General features: G+C 36.0%; 1 protein-coding gene across 1 annotated transcript in view; it reads right to left on the bottom strand.

The window, feature by feature from the left end:
• LOC136326085 (uncharacterized) overlaps positions 1 to 19,256 on the bottom strand; it is a 1,428,423-nt gene that overhangs the window by 308,048 nt on the left and 1,101,119 nt on the right. The window contains exons 5-6 of the mRNA XM_066261474.1: positions 18,562 to 18,609; positions 17,702 to 17,749 (exon numbers count right to left, since the gene is read on the bottom strand). Of these exons, the coding sequence (XP_066117571.1) occupies positions 17,702 to 17,749; positions 18,562 to 18,609 (96 nt within the window). The remainder of the gene's footprint in view (positions 1 to 17,701; positions 17,750 to 18,561; positions 18,610 to 19,256) is intronic.

The raw sequence follows: 19,256 nt of genomic DNA on the forward strand, positions 1-19,256 counted from the left end.
TGCCCATTGAGTATGATGTTGGCTGTGGGTTTCTCATAGATGGCTTTTATCATGTTGAGGTATGTTTCCTGTATTTCCACTTTGCTGAGAGTTTTGATCATGAATGGATGCTGGATTTTATCAAATGCTTTTTCTGCATCTATTGAAATGATCATGTGGTTTCTCTCCTTCCTTTTGTTTATGTGATGAATCACATTGATTGATTTACGAATATTGTACCAGCCTTGCCTCCCCAGAATAAATCCCACTTGATCATGGTGTATGATTTTTTCCATATATTGTTGGATCCGGTTTGCTAATATTTTGTTGAGGATTTTAGCATCTATATTATTCAGAGATATTGGTCTGTAATTTTCTTTCTTTGTGTTGTCTTTGCCTGGGTTTGGAGTCAGAATTATGGTTGCCTCATAAAATGAACTTGGAAGTCTTCCTTCCTCTGAAGTTTTAAAAATAGTTTGAGAAGGATCGGAGTTAGTTCTTCTTTGAATATTTGGAAGAATTCACTTGTGAAGTCATCAGGCCCCGGCCTTTTCTTTGTTGGGTGTTTTTTGATAACTGTTTCAATCTCATTTGTTGTAATCGGTCTGTTCACGTTTTCTGATTCTTCCAGATTGATTTTTGGAAAATTGTATGTTTCCAGGAATTTGTCCATTTTATCTAGGTTGTCTAGTTTTTTGGCATACAGTTCCTCATAGTACTATCTTACCATATTTTGTATTTCTGTTGTGTCAGTTGTTATTTGCCACTCTCATTTCTAATTTTATTTATTTGAGTCCTCTCTCTCTTTTTCTTGGTGAGTCTAGTTAAAGGTTCATTGATCTTGTTTACCTTTTCAAAGAACCAGCTCCTAGTTTCATTGATCCTCTGTATTGTTTCTCTAGTCACTATGTCATTTATTTCTGCTCTGATCTTTATTATTTCCTTCCTTCTACTACATTTGGGCTTTACTTGCTGTTCTTTTTCTAGTTCTTTTAGATGCAGGGTTAAATTGTTTATTTGAGCTTTTTCTAGTTTTTTAAACTATGCCTGTAGTGCTATGAACTTCCCTCTCAGTACTGCTTTTGCTGTGCCCCATAAATTTTGAGTTGTTCTATACTCATTGTCATTCGTTTCTAGGAATTTTTTTTATTTTTTCTTTATCTCATTCTTAATCCATTCGTTATTTAACAACCTGCTATTTAGTTTCCTTGTGTTTGAGAATTTTTGAGCTTCTCTGTTGTGGTTCATTTCTAGTTTCATGCCGTTGTGATTGGAGAAAGTGCTTGATATGATTTCAATCTTCTTAAATTTGTTGAGACCACTTTTGTGCCCTATCATGTGGTCTATCCTAGAGAATGTACCATGAGCACTTGAAAAGAATGCATATTCTGCTGCTTTAGGGTGAAAGGTTCTGAAGATATTTATTAAATTGAGTTGATCTAGTGTGTTTAATAAGTCTGCTGTTTCTTTGTTAATTTTCTTTCTTGAGGATCTATCTAGTGATGTTAGTGGGGTATTGAAATCCCCTGCTATTATAATATTGCTATTGATCTCGCCCTTTAAATCCATCAAAGTCTGCTTTATATATTTAGGTGCTCCTATGTTAGGTGCATAGATATTTATAATAGTTATATCTTCCTGTTGGATTACTCCCTTTATCATTATGTAGTGGCCTTCTTTATCTCTTACTATATCCTTTGTTTTAAAGTCCAATTTGTCTGATATAAGTATTGCTACCCTAGCTTTTTTTTCATTTTCTTTTGCATGAAATGGTTTTTTTCCCCCATCCTTTTCCCTTCAATCTATGTGTATCTGTTATTCTAAGGTTTGTCTCTTGTAGACAGCATATGTACAGGTCCTTTTTTCTTATCCATGCAGGTACCCTATATGTTTTGATTGGATAATTTTTACCCATTTACATGTATGGTTATTATTGATATGTAGTTGTTTATTGCCATTTTATTCTTTATAGCTGTATTTCTTTTTTGCTATATTCTTTTCCCACTTTGATCTCTTTACAACAGGCTCCTTAACATTTCCTGCAGCATTGGTTTGGTTGTAATGAATTCCTTGAGTTGTTTTTTCTGTGGGAAGCTTTTTATTTCTCCTTTGATTTTAAATGGAGCCTTGCTGGATAAAGTAGTCTTGGTTGTAGGTTCTTGTTCTGCATTACTTTGATTATTTCTTGCCATTGCCTCTGGCCTCAAGTGTTTCTGTTGAGAAGTCGGATGTCATCCTTATGGAGGCTCCTTGTAGGTGATAGCTTTTTTTCTCTTGCAGCTTTTAATATTTTCTCTTTATCACTTATATTTGGTATTTTAGTTATGATGTGTTTTAGTGTAGGTTTCTTTGGGTTTCTCTTTAATGGAGTCCTCTGTGCTTCTTAAACTTGTAAGAGTTTCTCCTGCATTAATTTAGGGAAGCTTTCAGCTATGATATGATTGAACAAAGTCTCTACCCCTCGTTCTCTTTCTTCTTCTTCAGGAACTCCTATGATGCAGATGTTATTTCTCTTCATGTTGTCACAGAGCTCTTTAAGAGTTTCCTCAGACTTTTAGAGTCTCTTTTCTTTTTTCTTCTCTGCTTTGTTGCCTTCATTCAAGTTGTCCTCCAACGCGCTGATTCGATCCTCAGCTCTATCCATCCTGTTTTAATTCCTTCCACTGTGGTCCTTATATCTGATATTGTATTTGTCATCTCCAACTGATTCTTTTTTAATATTTCAATATCCTTTTTTATACTTGTTATTTCTTTATTTAGGTGTTCATAATGACCATCCATTGTTGTTTTAAGATCCTTAAGCATCTTTACAATCATGATTTTGAACTCTGCATCTGGAAGTGTGATTATTTCCAGATCACTCAGTTCATCTTCTAAAAGTTTCTCTTGTGGTTTCATTTGGCTTGCACTTCTTTGTCTTCTCATTATCTGTGTGTGGGTGTTTTATTGTAGAGTTGTTTGAGTCTAGGCTTGGTGTTGACTGCCTCCAGTTTTCAATTGTGTCATTTCTAGGTCTTCTTGGGTTGGTATCAGCTATTATTTGTAACCCACTTTTGGAATTGGGCAGCTTTAAAGTCTTGATTTGTTTATTTCTTAAGAGGTGATAGTCTTATTTACTGATCTCAGTAAGGCGCTTCCTTGCAACTGTATCCATGAATGCAGTGGGTGTAACCTGAGACTCTGAAGGCCTCTTCCACCAACTAATCTCTCTGGGGGCAGAGTGTTTTCTCAACTTTGGTAGGGGGAGGTGTACCTCAGATCTCCATGGAGACTTGAGTTACTGCCCCTCCTCCCCACTTGTTTCCAGCTGTGTTTTTTTTTAATTTTTTTAAACTTTTTTTTATAACTTTTTAGAGAGGAGTGACAGTGAGAGAGAGAGAGAGAAGAGGGAGGGAGGAACAGGAAGAATCAACTCCTATATGTGCCTTGACCAGGCAAGCCTAGTGTTTTGAACTGGCAACGTCAGCATTCCAGGTTAATGCTTTATCCACTGCGCCACCACAGGTCAGGCTTCAGCTGTGTCTTGTGCTAATTGGAGCTGGAGAGATGTCTAGAGATCTCTAATCTGGAAGCAATTCAGTACCGTTTTGTGGAAGGATCATTCCCTTCCCCAGCTATGGCCGCCTCCAGCACGGATGAGTCAGTTTTTTAGGTCATCTCCTGCATTCCTTAGCCCCTCACAGTCTGTCCCTGTGTCTCTCCTTCCCACTTGGGAGATAAGCTGGTCTTTTCAACACACCTTGCTCCCTGGTCGCCAGGCAAGTGGCTGTGAGCAGTATTTTCTGCTCTTTTCCCTGGAGTGAGATCCCCTCTGGGCTCTCAGTCTCACCCCCTCTCCTCTGTTCTTGTAAGCAAGGGAGATTCAGGAAGTCCCTACCAGGTTTGCTGTGCCTTCTTCTTTGCTCCTTGGTTTTAGAGAGCTGTTCTTGTAGTTCATAGTTGTTTTTTCACACTGATTTTTCCTAAATTGATTTGTATTCCAGCTTGGTGGTGAGAGCTGGGTGTCTGTGAGTCCGCATACTCCACTGCTATCTTTAGTTTCCCTAAAAAAGAAATTTTTTTTGCATTTTTCTGAAGCTGGAAACGGGGAGGCAGTCAGACAGACTCCTGCATGTGCCCGACCAGGATCCACCCGGCATGCCCACCAAAGGGTGATGCTCTGCCCCTCTGGGGCATTGCTCTGTTGCATCCAGAGCCATTCTAGCTACTGAGGCAGAGGCCACAGATCCATCCTCAGCACCCGGGCTATCTTTGCTCCAATGGAGCCTCGGCTTCGGGAGGGGAAGAGACAGACAGAGAGCAAGGAGAGGGAGAGGTGTGGAGAAGCAGATGGGTGCTCATCCTGTGTGCCCTGGCCGGGAATTGAACCGGGGACTCACGCACACCAGGCCGAAACTCTACCACTGAGCCAACAGGCCAGGGCGAAAAATATTTTTAAAAAGCATTTTTACCCTATTTACTGTAAAACAATTTTCCAATAATATTTTTAGTTTAGGAAGTCAAAATTGCTCAGTAAACTGGCTGTAACAGACAGACTAAAGCTAATAGTGATGGTCATTGTGCTTGTCATAGCAAATACTTCTGGGATGTCCACCCAGTGTCAGAACTATGTGTTACATTTGGATATTTGAATAGTTCTCTTTATGGGGGTAAGGGTCAGCAGTTGTGGTATTCAGCCAGTTCTCATGGGTTTGGCAGAACTGATACCTAAAATTTGTTGAGTTCATTGAACCGGTTAAAATAGCACTTGTAATCAGGGTTCTTAGTTGTGGACCTCAGCTGTCTAATGTGGAAATCAGAAATTCACACTCCTTACTCTTTTTTAACTTTCATCTGCACAACAGTATATTCTAAGCAGCCCTAGTAATGTTCATTCTGTTCAGAGGTGGAAAAATCTGATAGAACTATGCTTGTAACACTTATTAATTCATTTCATGAAACTCATTATACCTTTGATGGAATACACATTTTAATTCCCTCCTACAGTAAAAAGATGGTTCAGGATAAATCGCACCATCGATGATGCTTGGTATTAGGGCAGAGAACTGCTTGTTAAATTACTTGAATCTCATCAATTGGGGGCAGCACTGTGAACCACCACTGGCAAGGACTGCACCTGTAGTAGAGCAACTGCCTGAGGACTACTGTGGGCCTGACGTAATAATTAGGCCTATCCCTGAATTCTCCAACACTCTTATATTTTCCTGAGTTTTGAAGTTCATTTAGTTTATTCCCTGTAGTAGTACAATCTTTTTCTTCAGATATATTTTTATATAGAAATAAAATCAACAAAGGAGATAAGTAAGCATTAATACAAATTTAAAGAAACATTTATTTTATAAAACAATGATTGTATTTGAAGAAAATGATGATATAAAATTGAATTTCTTTTTTTTAATGTTTTATTTTATTGATTTTAGAGAGAGGAAGTAAGAGAGTGAGAGAGAAACAGGAATATTGTTCCTGGATATAACCTGACTGGGGATTGGACCAGCAACTTCTGTGCTTCGGGATGATACCCTAAACAACCAAACTCTCTGGCTAGGCTTATAACTGAATTTCTAATCACAGTTATTTTCCATTAACTTCAGCATTCATTAAATTGATAGCAAGAGTTTCAGCATAGCTAGAGTGATTTAAACTTGTATTAAAAATATATAAGTATTTTGATGCACTAATTGTTTTTGTATGTGTGTGTTTGTGTGTGTGTGAGAGAGATAAAGAAACAGAGAAGCAGAGAAAGGGGAAGGGAAAAAGGTGAGAAGCATCAACTAGTAGTTGCAGCGCTTTCGTTGTTCATTGATTGCTTTCTCATATGCGCCTTGACCAGGGGGTTCCAGCCAAGCTGGTGATCTCTTGCTGAAGCCTGAATCTTGGGCTCAAGGTCGCACCTTGTGCTTCCAGCCAATGACCTTTGGGCACAAGCAAGAGATCATGTGATCATGCCTATGATCCCACGCTCAAGTCAGTGACCCTATGCTCAAGTTGGTGAGCCCGGGCTCATCTATATACACACTGATGTTTTTAGCAAAGAAAGTGAGAAACACAAAATTATTTTGTTTTTCTTTCTTTAGAAGTTCCTTTTTCCTGAACCTTTAGGAATTGTAAAAATAATCCACCAAGATAATTTCCTACTCAGACAGCTTTGTATATGTTATTTTAAAAATATATTGTACTTTATAAATTTTGGTTATTAACCTCTTATCAGACGTATTGTCAAATATATTCTCCCATTGTGTAGTTTGTCTTTTTATTCTGTTCTTGTTGTCTTTAGCTGTGCAAAAGCTTTTTAGTTTGATATAGTCCCTTTTGTTTATCCTGTCTTTTATTTCACTTCCCTGTGGAGATAAATCAGCAAATATATTGCTCCGAGAGATGTCGGAGAGCTTACTGCCTATGTTTTCTTCTAAGATGCTTATGGTTTCACGGCCTACATTTAAGTCTTTTATCCATTTTGAGTTTATTTTTGTGAGTGGTGTAAGCTGGTGATCTAGTTTCATTTTTTTGCAGGTAGCTGTCCAATTTTCCCAACACCATTTGTTAAAGAGGCTGTCTTTACTCCGTTGTATTTCCTTACCTCCTTTGTCAAATATCAGTTGTCCATAGAGCTGTGGGTTTATTTCTGGGTTCTCTGTTCTGTTCCATTGATCTATATGCCTGTTCTTATGCCAGGACCAGGCTGTTTTGAGTACAACGGCCTTGTAGTATAACTTGATATCAGGAATTGTGATACCTCCTACTTTATTCTTCTTTTTTAAGATTGCTGAGGCTATTCGTGTCCTCTTTTGGTTCCATATAAATTTTTGGAATATGTGTTCTATATCTTGTAAAACTCAACACCAGGAAGACAAACAACCCAATCCAAAAATGGGCAAAAGAGATGAATAGACACTTCTCCAAAGAGGACATACAGATGGCCAATAGGCATATGAAAAAATGCTCAACATCACTAATCATTAGAGAAATGCAAATTAAAACCACAATGAGATATCACCTCACACTAGTCAGAGTGGCGCTTATCAACAAAACAACACAGAATAAGTGCTGGCGAGGATGTGGAGAAAAGGGAACCCTTCTGCACTGCTGGTGGGAATGCAGACTGGTGCAGCCACTGTGGAAAACAGTATGGAGATTCCTCAAAAATCTGAAAATCGAACTGCCTTTTGACCCAGCTATCCCACTTTTAGGAATATACCCCAAGGACACCATAGAACGGCTCGAAAAGGAGAAATGCACCCGCATGTTTGTGGCAGCATTGTTCACAATAGCGAAGATCTGGAAACAGCCCTAGTGTCCGTCAGAGGACGAGTGGAATAAAAAGCTTTGGTACATATATACTATGGATACTACTCAGCCATAAGAAATGATGACATCGGATCATTTACAATAACATGGATGGACCTTGACAACATTATACGGAGTGAAATAAGTAAATCAGGAAAAAAAAAAACTAAAATTAATCCATACATAGAAGGGACATAAAAATGAGACTCAGAGACATGAACAAGAATGTGATGGCAACAGGGGTGGGAGGTTGGGAGAGGGGGGAGGGGGTGAAGAAGGAGAGAGGGGTTAGGGGAGGGGAGCAGCACAAAGAAAACCAGATAGAAGATGACAGAAGACAATTTAACTTTGGGGGAGGGGTATACAGCACAATCAAATGTCAAAATAATCTAGAGATATTTTCCCTCAACATATGTACCCTGATTTATCAATGTCACTGCATTAAATTTAATAAAAAAAATGTTTAAAAAAAATAAAAATTAAAATTAAAAAAAAATTATAGAAATATCACTATTAAAAATATATATTGTACTACAAATAGAGTGATATGTATATTGTGTATTCTACAATATAAGATTTAAGATTGAAGTGAAGGAATTGTGAATATTTAAAAGAGATAATAATATACAAAAAGTTTGATTTTATTATTATTAAATTTAATACAGTGACATTGATAAATCAGGGTACATATGTTGAGAGAAAACATCTGATTTTTTTTTTTTCTGAAGCTGGAAACGGGGAGAGACAGTGAGACAGACTCCCGCATGCGCCCGACCGGGATCCACCCGGCATGCCCACCAGGGGCGACGCTCTGCCCACCAGGGGGCGATGTTCTGTCTCTCCGGGGCGTCGCTCTGCCGCGACCAGAGTCACTCTAGTGCCTGGGGCAGAGGTAAAGGAGCCATCCCCAGCGCCCCGGCCATCTTCGCTCCAATGGAGCCTTGGCTGTGTGAGGGGAAGAGAGAGACAGAGAGGAAGGAGGGGGGTGGTGGAGAAGCAAATGGGCGCTTCTCCTATGTGCCCCTGGCCGGGAATCGAACCCAGGTCCCCCGCACGCCAGGCGGACACTCTATCGCTGAGCCAACTGGCCAGGGCCTCTCCTGATTATTTTGACATATGATTATGCTGCATACCCCTCACCCGAAGTCAAAACGTCTTCCATCACCTTCTATCTGGTTTTCTTTGTGTCCCTCCCGTCCCCCGCCCCCCTCTCTTGTTCCTCGCCCCATGCCCCCAACACCCCCCTTTGTTACCATCACCTTCTTGTCCATGTCTCTGAGTCTCATTTTTATGTCCCATGTATGTATGGATTCATATAGTTCTTAGGTTTTTCTGATTTACTTATTTCATACCGTATAATGTTATCAAGGTCCATCAATGTTATTGTAAATGATCTGATGTCATCAGTAAAAAAAATTTGAGCTTTTATGAGGGAAGAGTGTACTTTTATTACATAGCCGATACCCAAAAATTAATATAAAAGAATAATATATTATAAACCCAAAAATATAAAACATCTTAAAAATATTAATTTTATTTGTAAGCTATCTCCAAAATGACAGGCAAAACAAATTGCTGGCAATCCAATATTTTAATCTTGGTCTATGCTCCAGATTTATTTTAAATCTTTTATTACATTGTAAATTATTTTATTAAAATTTAAGTGTGATGGTTACAAATCTTATTCTCCTTAGGAGATATATATTTATACATTTTTCTACCCTAAATTCCTCCCTTTTCCATTTTTATAGATTAACAATGCAGATGAAGTTAATGAAGTGCCTTGGTAATTGGCCAATTGCAGCAACTTTAAGTTTAACACAGTAAATTAATAGAACATAAGAAGAAATCAAATAGTGCTGCTCTTAATTCTCCAGTATGACATATATAATTATAACTCTAAGCAAAAAAAAATCAAATTGGTATTTGAGCAAGACACCTATATAGCATCTTACAGCTACTTGACTTATCCAAACATGGGTTTTTCCTAAAAATGACAGTGAATAGAATTGTCAAAGTCTCCACAGTGAACAATTTTAAATTTAGTCCCGGACACCAATGCGCTGTAGAAATAGGATATATCTGGGGTGAGAAATGCCCCATAATGATCCATAATATTCTGAAGAGCTTAACCTCAAACCCCACAGAAAGTTTTCTTACACTCGTAATAGCTAAAGCAACTCTGCACAGATTGCTCTTGTTATATTGATAGTAAAAGTAGGTGAAAATATTTTTAGTAAGGAAATGCAATTCTGACAGCACACTCACAGGCACAGTTTTTAACAGTACAATATAGAATGCAAACAAAATCTGCATGAAAGTATGTCAAGAAGGAAAACCACCAATTAGTTCAAGAAACATGTTTAATTAATACGTTCTTCATGACATGAAGACATTTGTACACACAGGTTCCAACTACTGCAATGCCAGGATCTACAAGAAAGCAGAAAACAAATGACATACTACTCTAAAATATAATTACCTAGTTTCAAAATCTAGCAGAAGAAACTAATATTGATTACATTTCTGTGTCCAGGAATGCTATTTTATTTAAACACATATACATTTATATTCCATCTGGATATTTCACTAAGTGCCATTCCCTGGAATCACTTAAAGAACCTTCAGGCCTGATCAGGCGGTGGCGCAGTGGATAGAGCACCGGGCTGGGATGCGGGGAACACAGGTTTGAGACCCCAAGGTCGCCAGCTTGAGTGTGGGCTCATCTAGCTTGAGCACAAAAGCTCACTAGCTTGGACCCCAAGTCGCTGCTCGAGCAAGGGGTTACTCAGTCTGCTGATGTATGGTCAAGGCACATTTGAGACAGCAATCAATGAACAGCTAAGGTGTCACAACAGAAACCTGATGTGTGATGCTTCTCATCTCTCTCCATTCCTGTCTGTCTGTCCCTATCTATCCCACTATCTGAATCTCTCTCTGTCTCTTTAAAAAAAAAAAAAAAAAAAAAAAAAAAAAAAAGAATCTTCAATAAGCCAGAGAAGAATTCTTGCTTAATTTAGAATATTACTCAAAACATATTTGGGCCTAGCGTGCGGAGGACCCGGGTTCGATTCCGGCCAGGGCACACAGGAGAAGCGCCCATTTGCTTCTCCACCCCTCCGCCGCGCTTTCCCTCTCTGTCTCTCTCTTCCCCTCCCGCAGCCAAGGCTCCGTTGGAGCAAAGATGGCCCGGGCGCTGGGGATGGCTCTGTGGCCTCTGCCCCAGGCGCTAGAGTGGCTCTGGTCGCAACATGGCGACGCCCAGGATGGGCAGAGCATCGCCCCCTGGTGGGCAGAGCGTCGCCCCTGGTGGGCGTGCCGGGTGGATCCTGGTCGGGCGCATGCGGGAGTCTGTCTGACTGTCTCTCCCTGTTTCCAGCTTCAGAAAAATGAAAAAAAAAAAAAAAAAAAAAAAAAAAAAAAAAAAAAACATATTTGGGATGCAATCTCATATGACCAATCACCTTGAAAAAAATGTTATTTAGGATTTGTTACTAAGTGGACATATAGAATATAAATAAATACATAATCACCAACACAAGGTTGAATATCATACAAAGCTCTGATATTTCTAGACTAGTTTACTTAATTTCAAGCTATAAAAACTATAGAATCTAATCAACTCATTAAAAATGTATTTCTTCACATTAATACTTTGATTTAAGTATCATCCACGTTCCGGACACTACGTACCATAAGAACAGTCAAAGCTGTGAGTCGGCCACCTGAGGAAAAAAATCAGTTTGAATAATTGAGCACATGTGTTTCTACAGAGAGAAGATTCACTTTAATTTTGAGCAGATCATCTATAAACTACAGCAAAGGATAAGTTTATCAATCTATTTTGTGTGACTGCTAGTGATTCCAGCTCATTTTGATCTCAGAACCCTTCTCATCTGATTCCAGACTTAGAGTCTAACTTGTGAAATGCTTAATAGGAGCCTCACTTGTCAAGGTTTTGTGCTCAGTCACCACATCAGAGTATAAAAATTAGAATTATTTTAAAAATTAAAAAATTATTGTAAAAATTAGAATTCATTAGATTAGAGGAAAATCATTTTAAGAATGTGTTATCTTATTGTAGTTCATTTAGTATTCAGTCTTTCATTTTTATGATTTGTTAGCAATTTCATTTATATTGTTCCCTTAAAGTGAGTCTGTGGACTAAGTTGTAAATGAAGTTCTGTTAATTGGTTACATAGACACATTTTGCAATGTCAGAAACAATATGTTATTTCATCATCAATCATTCTTCATGCATCCCACCCCCAAATTAAGACACGGTCTTAATTTCCAATACCAAGAACATTCTAACAATGCAAATGAAACACCAGGATACATGGATAAATTACACATAGAAACTTAAACATGCATTTCTGACTATCCAGAGAGCAATAAATAATACCACGTAATCTTAATTCTTAGAAATGTCAGTTAGTATTATCTCTGCTTCTAAGCTGCCATAATGTTTATTATATTTCTACAAGTCAAAACATACAATGTTATGATTCCTTCTGACTTTTTTCTGTTACACAAAAATTATCAGATGTTTATTGTCTCAACATGACTTCAGATTTACAGGCACAATGACAGTTGAACCACAGTGTTCAGAGAGAAAATATAAGAGGCCTAAGGTGTATTTTATAAAAAGATTAACCTTACTAAAGTAGTGTAATGTAAATAAAAGTACTACATATTTTTCTTCATTTATTCATCAAATATCTTTGTATTTCATTCAACTGTCACAACTATACTCTATCATTTCCTTTAGTATATATTGTGTGAACCTTGTGAACCTACATAAAGTGTGCTCCACCAGCCTTTTTAAGACAAAAACTAACCCAATTTATGTGTATATAATGTATGAATAGAAAAACTTGATTTACAAGTTGCCAACACAAAATAACACTATCACCTGCAAAGCAGTTTTATGTATTTTAACCTCCATATAAACACAGCAATTGAGAAAGCCACTTCATCCTATTAGGAATTCTCATTTGAGGCACCCTTAAAAACTATTATCCACATGTTTCCAGTCCTACTTCTGCTTATATTTGTCATGTTATCTGTACTCTCAAAATAAGCATACATGTCATTACAACATTTGTGACAGTTTGTTTATCTAAGTACGGATAACTGAAATATGATATTTCCACTTAGAAGTCTAAGGTCTTATCAGGGAGGGGTATAGAAACCAAAATAATTTCTATATCTTTACCTAAATACTCAAATCGTTCAGCTGATGATTTGTAATGTCCTAAAAAGAAGAAAAAAAAAAAGAAATAATGTTGAAAAGAAGTAAAAAGAGTAAAGCTTATAGATCCCTAAGTTAATAAGTTTTGATCTTTGCCTTTGTACAGAATCTCACATAATTTTATTTTCTTTACATAAATTATGTTAATGTTTCTCATTTAAAGTATTATCATAAAATATTATAAATTTATATTTAATGTCATAAGTCTTCTTCTTCTCCAGTAAGATTTCCTGTGACAATATTCTGTGGTACAGCATTCAAATTTAACATTAGTGTATTGTTAATAATAGCCTATGGTGTAAAAGAAATTCTACTTACAATTAAAAGATACAGAAAGGCTTAATAAAGGATGTAGAGGTTATTCTGTAATACAGTGAAATTTCAATATAATCAGGCACATTTATGAAAAACCCATAGCTAACATCATGGTTAATGGTGAAAGGCTGAAAGTTTTCCCCTTAAGACCAGGACAAGATAGGATGACCATGTTTGCCATTTCTATTCAATATAATAGTGAAAGTTACAATTAGAGAATCAGGCAATAAAAATAGCATCCAAATTAGGAAAGAAGAAAGAAATTATCTCTGTTCTGTATGACATGATTTTTTGAAGTACAAAACTGTAAAGATTATACTCATATGCAGGCACGCACATCATTCACCTGTTGCAACTAATAAATACATTTTATTAAAGTTACAGGCTACAGAATTGACAAGTAAAAATCAGATGCATTTCTATACAGTAACAATGAGCAAATCAAATAAAAGTGTAAAAGAAAAAACACAGTTTAGTTACAATAGGATTCAAAAAGCGTAAACTACTTAGGTAGAAAACTTAACTAAGTTGCTGAAAGACTCCTACACTGGAAACTATAAAACATTGCTGAAAGAAACAGAAGATAATATAAATAAATGTAAAGACATCCTTTGTTCATACATTTGAAGACCTTATATAAGTAAAGATGTTAAACTACACAAAGCAATCTACAGATTATACATAACCCACATCAACATCTTGATTATACATTTTGCAAAAATAGGAAAATCTATATGTAATTCATATGGGATCTCAGGGCCCAGAAATAGCCAAGATAATCTTAAAATGGAAGAGCAGATTTGAAAAAACTCACATTACCTGATTTTAAATGTACTCAAGAACTACAATAATCAAAACACAGTGGTATAGGCATAAATACAGACACACCAATGGAATAGAATACAGAGCCCACCAATAAAGCTTTACATATATGGTCAAATGATTGAATGAAAGAGTGCAAAGAACATTAAATTGGAAAAGACCAATCTTTCAACAAATGGTTCTTGGAAAACTGGATATGTACATACAATCCATGAAGTTTGATCCTTATCTTACATCATATACAGAAATGAATTCAAAATGGGTCAAAGAACTAAATAAGAGCTAAAACTATAACACTCTTAGAAAACCAAATAGAGGACAAGCTTCATGATGATAAGTCTGACAATGATTTCTTGGGTGTGACACCAAATGCCCAAGTGACAAAGAAAAACATAGATAAATTGGACTTCACCAAATTTATAAACAATTATCAATAGAGTGAAAAGGCAATCCATAGAATAAAAGAAAACACCGGCAAAGAATATATCTGATAAGGAATTAATATCCAAAATGCATAATGAATGCCTAAAACTTAGTAATGGAAAAAACCCCAAACAGAAATGTGCAAAGGACATGAATAGATATTTTCCCAAGGGAGATATACAAAAACACTAAGAAGCACAGAAATATGACCACTAATCAATAAAAACTACAATGCAAATAAAAATCACAGTGAGATACATTAGGATGGCTAGTATCAAAAACAGGAAATAACACGTGTTGGTAAAGAGGTAGAGAAATTGGAACTTTGTGCATCACTGGTGGAAATGTCAAACGATGCAGTTGCTATGGAGACCATTTGGCTATTCCTCAAAAAGTAAACAAAGAATACGCACGTAACCCTGCAGCTCTACTCCTGGGTGTGTACCCCAAATTGAAAACAGGCCTCAAACAGGTCCTCAAATGCCAATATTCAGAGAAGCATATTCAGAATAGCCAAAAGTTTAAACAATCCACGTGTCTATCATCAGTGAATGGATAAAAAAATGTGATATATGCAAACAGTGGAATATTAATCAATCTAAAAAGGAATAGAGTTCTGATACATGCTACAGGGTAGATGAACCTTGAAAGCCTTACACTAAGTGAAATAAACCAGAAGTGATTGCAGTTCTGTGAAGTTCTTAAGGTAGTCAATTCCCAGAAAATTAATAGCAATTGTCAGGGTTGGGCTGGGGCCGGCGTGGCTGGAAAATTGTTTAATGTGTATAATGTTTCAGTTGTAGTTTTGGATGTACAGAAGTGATGGCTGCACAACAGTGGGAATGTACCGAATGCCCCTGACATGTACCCATGAAATGGTTAAGTGGTAAAAATAAAATAAAAGTTGATCTGTAATAATTAGCATAGAAAGTGGCTTGAACATTTCTGAAAAAGCAGTGCTCTGACAGATATTAAAACATATCACAGCAGTACAAGAAAGCAAAAAAGATGTGATGTAGGCAGAGTTCAAGGGAAGAGAGACAAGAAGAACACGTATGAATTTAATGTATGATAAAATCTGGCACTTCAAGCAGTTGGAGAGAAGACAGAAAGTGTACATACCAATGTCAGATGTAACAATAATTTAAGTGCAAAGAATGCAATAAAGACATGTGGTTGAAATTTTTATAGGATTTCAGCATGGGGATGAACTCCAGTTTTTACAAAAAAGACTGAATACTCGTAGCCACTAGAAAGAGAAACTGATACATCAAACTACGTATTAATGAAAAATTTCGGCACATATAAATATTACGGATAGAAAATGTTAAATAAATATGGTATATATTGAAACCATCATTAAAAATGTGGGAATAGGCCCTGGCCAGTTGTCTCAGTGAGTGAGCGTTGGCCTGGTGTGTGGGAGTCCTGGGTTCGCTTCCAGCCAGGGCACACAGGAGAGGTGCCCGTCTGCTTCTCCACCCCTCCCCCTCTCCTTCATCTCTGTCTTGCTCTTCCCCTCCCGCAGCCAATGCTCCATTGGAATAGAGTTGGCTCCGGTGCTGAGGATGGCTCTGTGGCCTCTGTGTCGGGTGCTAGAGTGGCTCTGGTTTCAACAGCGCGACGCCCCAGATGGGCAGAGCTTCGCCCCCCTGGTGGGCGTGCTGGGTCGATTCCGGTCAGGTGCTTGCGGGAGTCTGTCCGGCTGCCTTTCCGTTTCCAACTTCGAAAGAATACAAAAAAAGAAAAAAGAAAGAAAAAAATGTGGGAATAAATGTAAATATAATGCCAACATAAGATATTAAATGTAAAATATGTAAGTTTAGAAAAATATGAACAGCATGATTCAATTTTTGGTTACCAACAACAACAAAAAAGAACACTGAAATATGTGTATGTATATGCATACAAGAATATTAATGTACAGAAGCAGATAAAAAGACACCTAAACTATTAAGTGATATTTTTTAAGTGCGAGGAGGGGAAATTGTGTGACGAACTCCCATATACACTCCTACTGGGATCCACTCCTCAATTCTTGTGTGGGGCTGATGCTCCATTACTGAGCTATTTTTAGCACCTAAGGCCAATTCTGGAACCAACCAGCTATTCTCAGCACTATGGGTCCACGCTTGAACCAAGTGAGCCACTGGTTGCAGGACAGGAAGAGGAAGAAAAAAAAAGAAGAGGAAGAGGGAGACGTGAAGAGAGGGAGAGGGAGGAGAAGAGAAGGGCATAGTTTCTTCTCTTGTGTACCCTAACAGGGAATTAAACCTTGGACATCCATATGCCAGGCCAACACTCTATCCACTGAGCCTACCAGCCAGAGCTACTATTAAGAGATTAACTCAGATAATGAATTAGGGAAAGAGAAGACAATATTTAGTTCTGTAAATTTTTGTAATATTTTAATTTTTATGAATTTATATTTGTGCACTATTTGCATAATTAAAAATTATATAAACTATATCCAAACATATAAACTCTTAAAAATATACTCACTAAAATATAAGGCAATGAAAACTAGTTACAATGTTCACTTCATGTTAAAAGGGTTTTGAAATTTTAATGAATTCTATCAAATCAACAAAAAAACATTTTAGAAACCTAATTAAAAAATGAGTGAAGAACAAGAATAAATAAAAGTGGGACAAAACAAGTTTAACTTCATTTATAATTAAATAAGTGCTAATTTACACATAAAATTATTTTCATCACCTTATGAAGTTATTAACAATATGAATAGGATAAAGAGTTACTGGACCTGGTTTAGTTCTTTTTGGAACAGTAGGCTTGACACCTGGAAACATGAAATTGATTCCATTTACCAACAATACAAAATTAGGGATTTAATTTGATTTTTACCTTTTAAAAAAGATTAATTATTTCTCTAAATGAAAAATACACATGCTTCCCTATCTTTACAATTCCTCTTCTGGGAGTTACCCTAAATATAAATATATATCTATACAAGTACATATGGATTTTGCATAAGACTGTTTTGTATTCTAGAATGAAAATTCAGAAATTAAGTAATAAAAATCATAAAAATAATGTATTCAAAATGAACATATGTATCTCTAAGAAATTAACTGTCCAATTTGTATCATGCTACATATTTTTTATCCTTTTGTTTTCTGCTTAGTATTTCACTGTTTTCCACACTAGAACAATTATATCTACCTTATCATCATTAAATGGTACTACGGATTCTTTTTGTTTAGTTTTCTCTAACCAATAAGAGATATTTGACAGTAACATGAGGAATTTTAATTTTTGATAATTAAGAAAAGATCCTTGTAGTTTATCGTTTTTATAAACATTTCCTCACAATTCTCTCTTCTTTGAAACACTAGAAGGAAGTATCAGTGTTTTATAAATCCTTTAAGATACAGTTATGGTTAACTCATTTAAAAGAGCATGTCAACAAACACGGTATCCCACAGTGCATATGCTCATGAGGACCATGTGAGTAAACACGGGTGGGTCGATGAATGTAAACTTCACATGCAATCTTAATGTATCTGTCCACCAAAAGCCATCTGTTTCCCCACAAAACATTCATTTTTACCCATCACCTTATGACATTATTAACAATATGAATAGAATAAAGAGTTACTGGACCTGGTTTGCTTGAAACTGGAGTTGTGTCTGGAACAGTAGGCGTAACTCCTGGAAACATGGAATTGATTACATTTAATAACAATACAAAATTAGAGATTTAATTTGACTTATCTTTTTTAAAAAAGATTATTTTTCTAAATGAAAAACACATTTATTTTCTTATCTTTACAATTTCCCTTCTGGGAAGTTAGCTAAATATATATCTATACAAGTACATATGAATTTTACCTAAGAATGTTTTGGATTCTAGAATAGAAATTCAGAAATTAAGTAATAAAAATCATAAAAATAATGTATTCAAAATGAACATGTATCTCTAAGAAAGTAACTGTCCAATTTGTATTATACTACAATACATATTTTTAATCCTTTTGTTTTCTGCTTAGTATTTCACTGTTTTCCACACTAGACCAATTATATCTACCTTAGCATCATTAAATGGTAGTACGGATTTGTTTTGTTTAGTTTTCTCTAACTGATAAAGATATTTGACAATCACGTGAGAAATTTTAATTTTTGATAATTAGGAAAAGATCCCTGTAGTTTATCATTTTTATAAACATTTCCTCACAATTCTCTCTTCTTTGAAACACTACAAGTATCAGTGTTTTATAAATCCTTTATGATACAGTTATGGTTAACTCATTTAAAAGAGCAGATCAACAAACCCGGTATCCCACAGTGCATATGCTCATGAGGACCATGTGAGTAAACACGGGTGGGTCGATGAATGTAAACTTCACATGCGATCTTAATATATCTGTCCACCAAAAGCCACCTGTTTCCCCACAAAAAATTCATTTTTACCCATCACCTTATGGCATTATTAACAATATGAATAGAATAAAGAGTTACTGTACCTGGTTTGCTTGAAACTGGAGTTGTGTCTGGAACAGTAGGCGTAACTCCTGAAAACATGGAATTGATTACATTTAATAACAATACAAAATTAGAGATTTAATTTGACTTATCTTTTTTAAAAAAGATTATTTTTCTAAATGGAAAACACATTTATTTTCTTATCTTTACAATTTCCCTTCTGGGAAGTTAGCTAAATATATATCTATACAAGTACATATGAATTTTACCTAAGAATGTTTTGGATTCTAGAATAGAAATTCAGAAATTAAGTAATAAAAATCATAAAAATAATGTATTCAAAATGAACATGTATCTCTAAGAAAGTAACTGTTCAATTTGTATCATACTACAATACATATTTTTAATCCTTTGGTATTCTGCTTAGTATTTCACTGTTTTCCACACTAGAACAATTATATCTACCTTAGCATCATTAAATGGTAATACGGATTTGTTTTGTTTAGTTTTCTCTAACTGATAAAGATATTTGACAGTCACGTGAGGAATTTTAATTTTTGATAATTAAGAAAAGATCTCTGTAGTTTATCGTTTTATAAACATTTCCTCACAATTCTCTCTTCGTTGAAACACTAGAAGTATCAGTGTTTTATAAATGCTTTATGATACAGTTATGGTTAACTCATTTAAAAGCAGATCAACAAACCCGGTATCCCACAGTGCATATGCTCATGAG

This window comes from Saccopteryx bilineata, chromosome 2 (genome assembly GCF_036850765.1).
Source record: "Saccopteryx bilineata isolate mSacBil1 chromosome 2, mSacBil1_pri_phased_curated, whole genome shotgun sequence".
In the NCBI taxonomy this organism is placed as follows: domain Eukaryota; kingdom Metazoa; phylum Chordata; class Mammalia; order Chiroptera; family Emballonuridae; genus Saccopteryx; species Saccopteryx bilineata.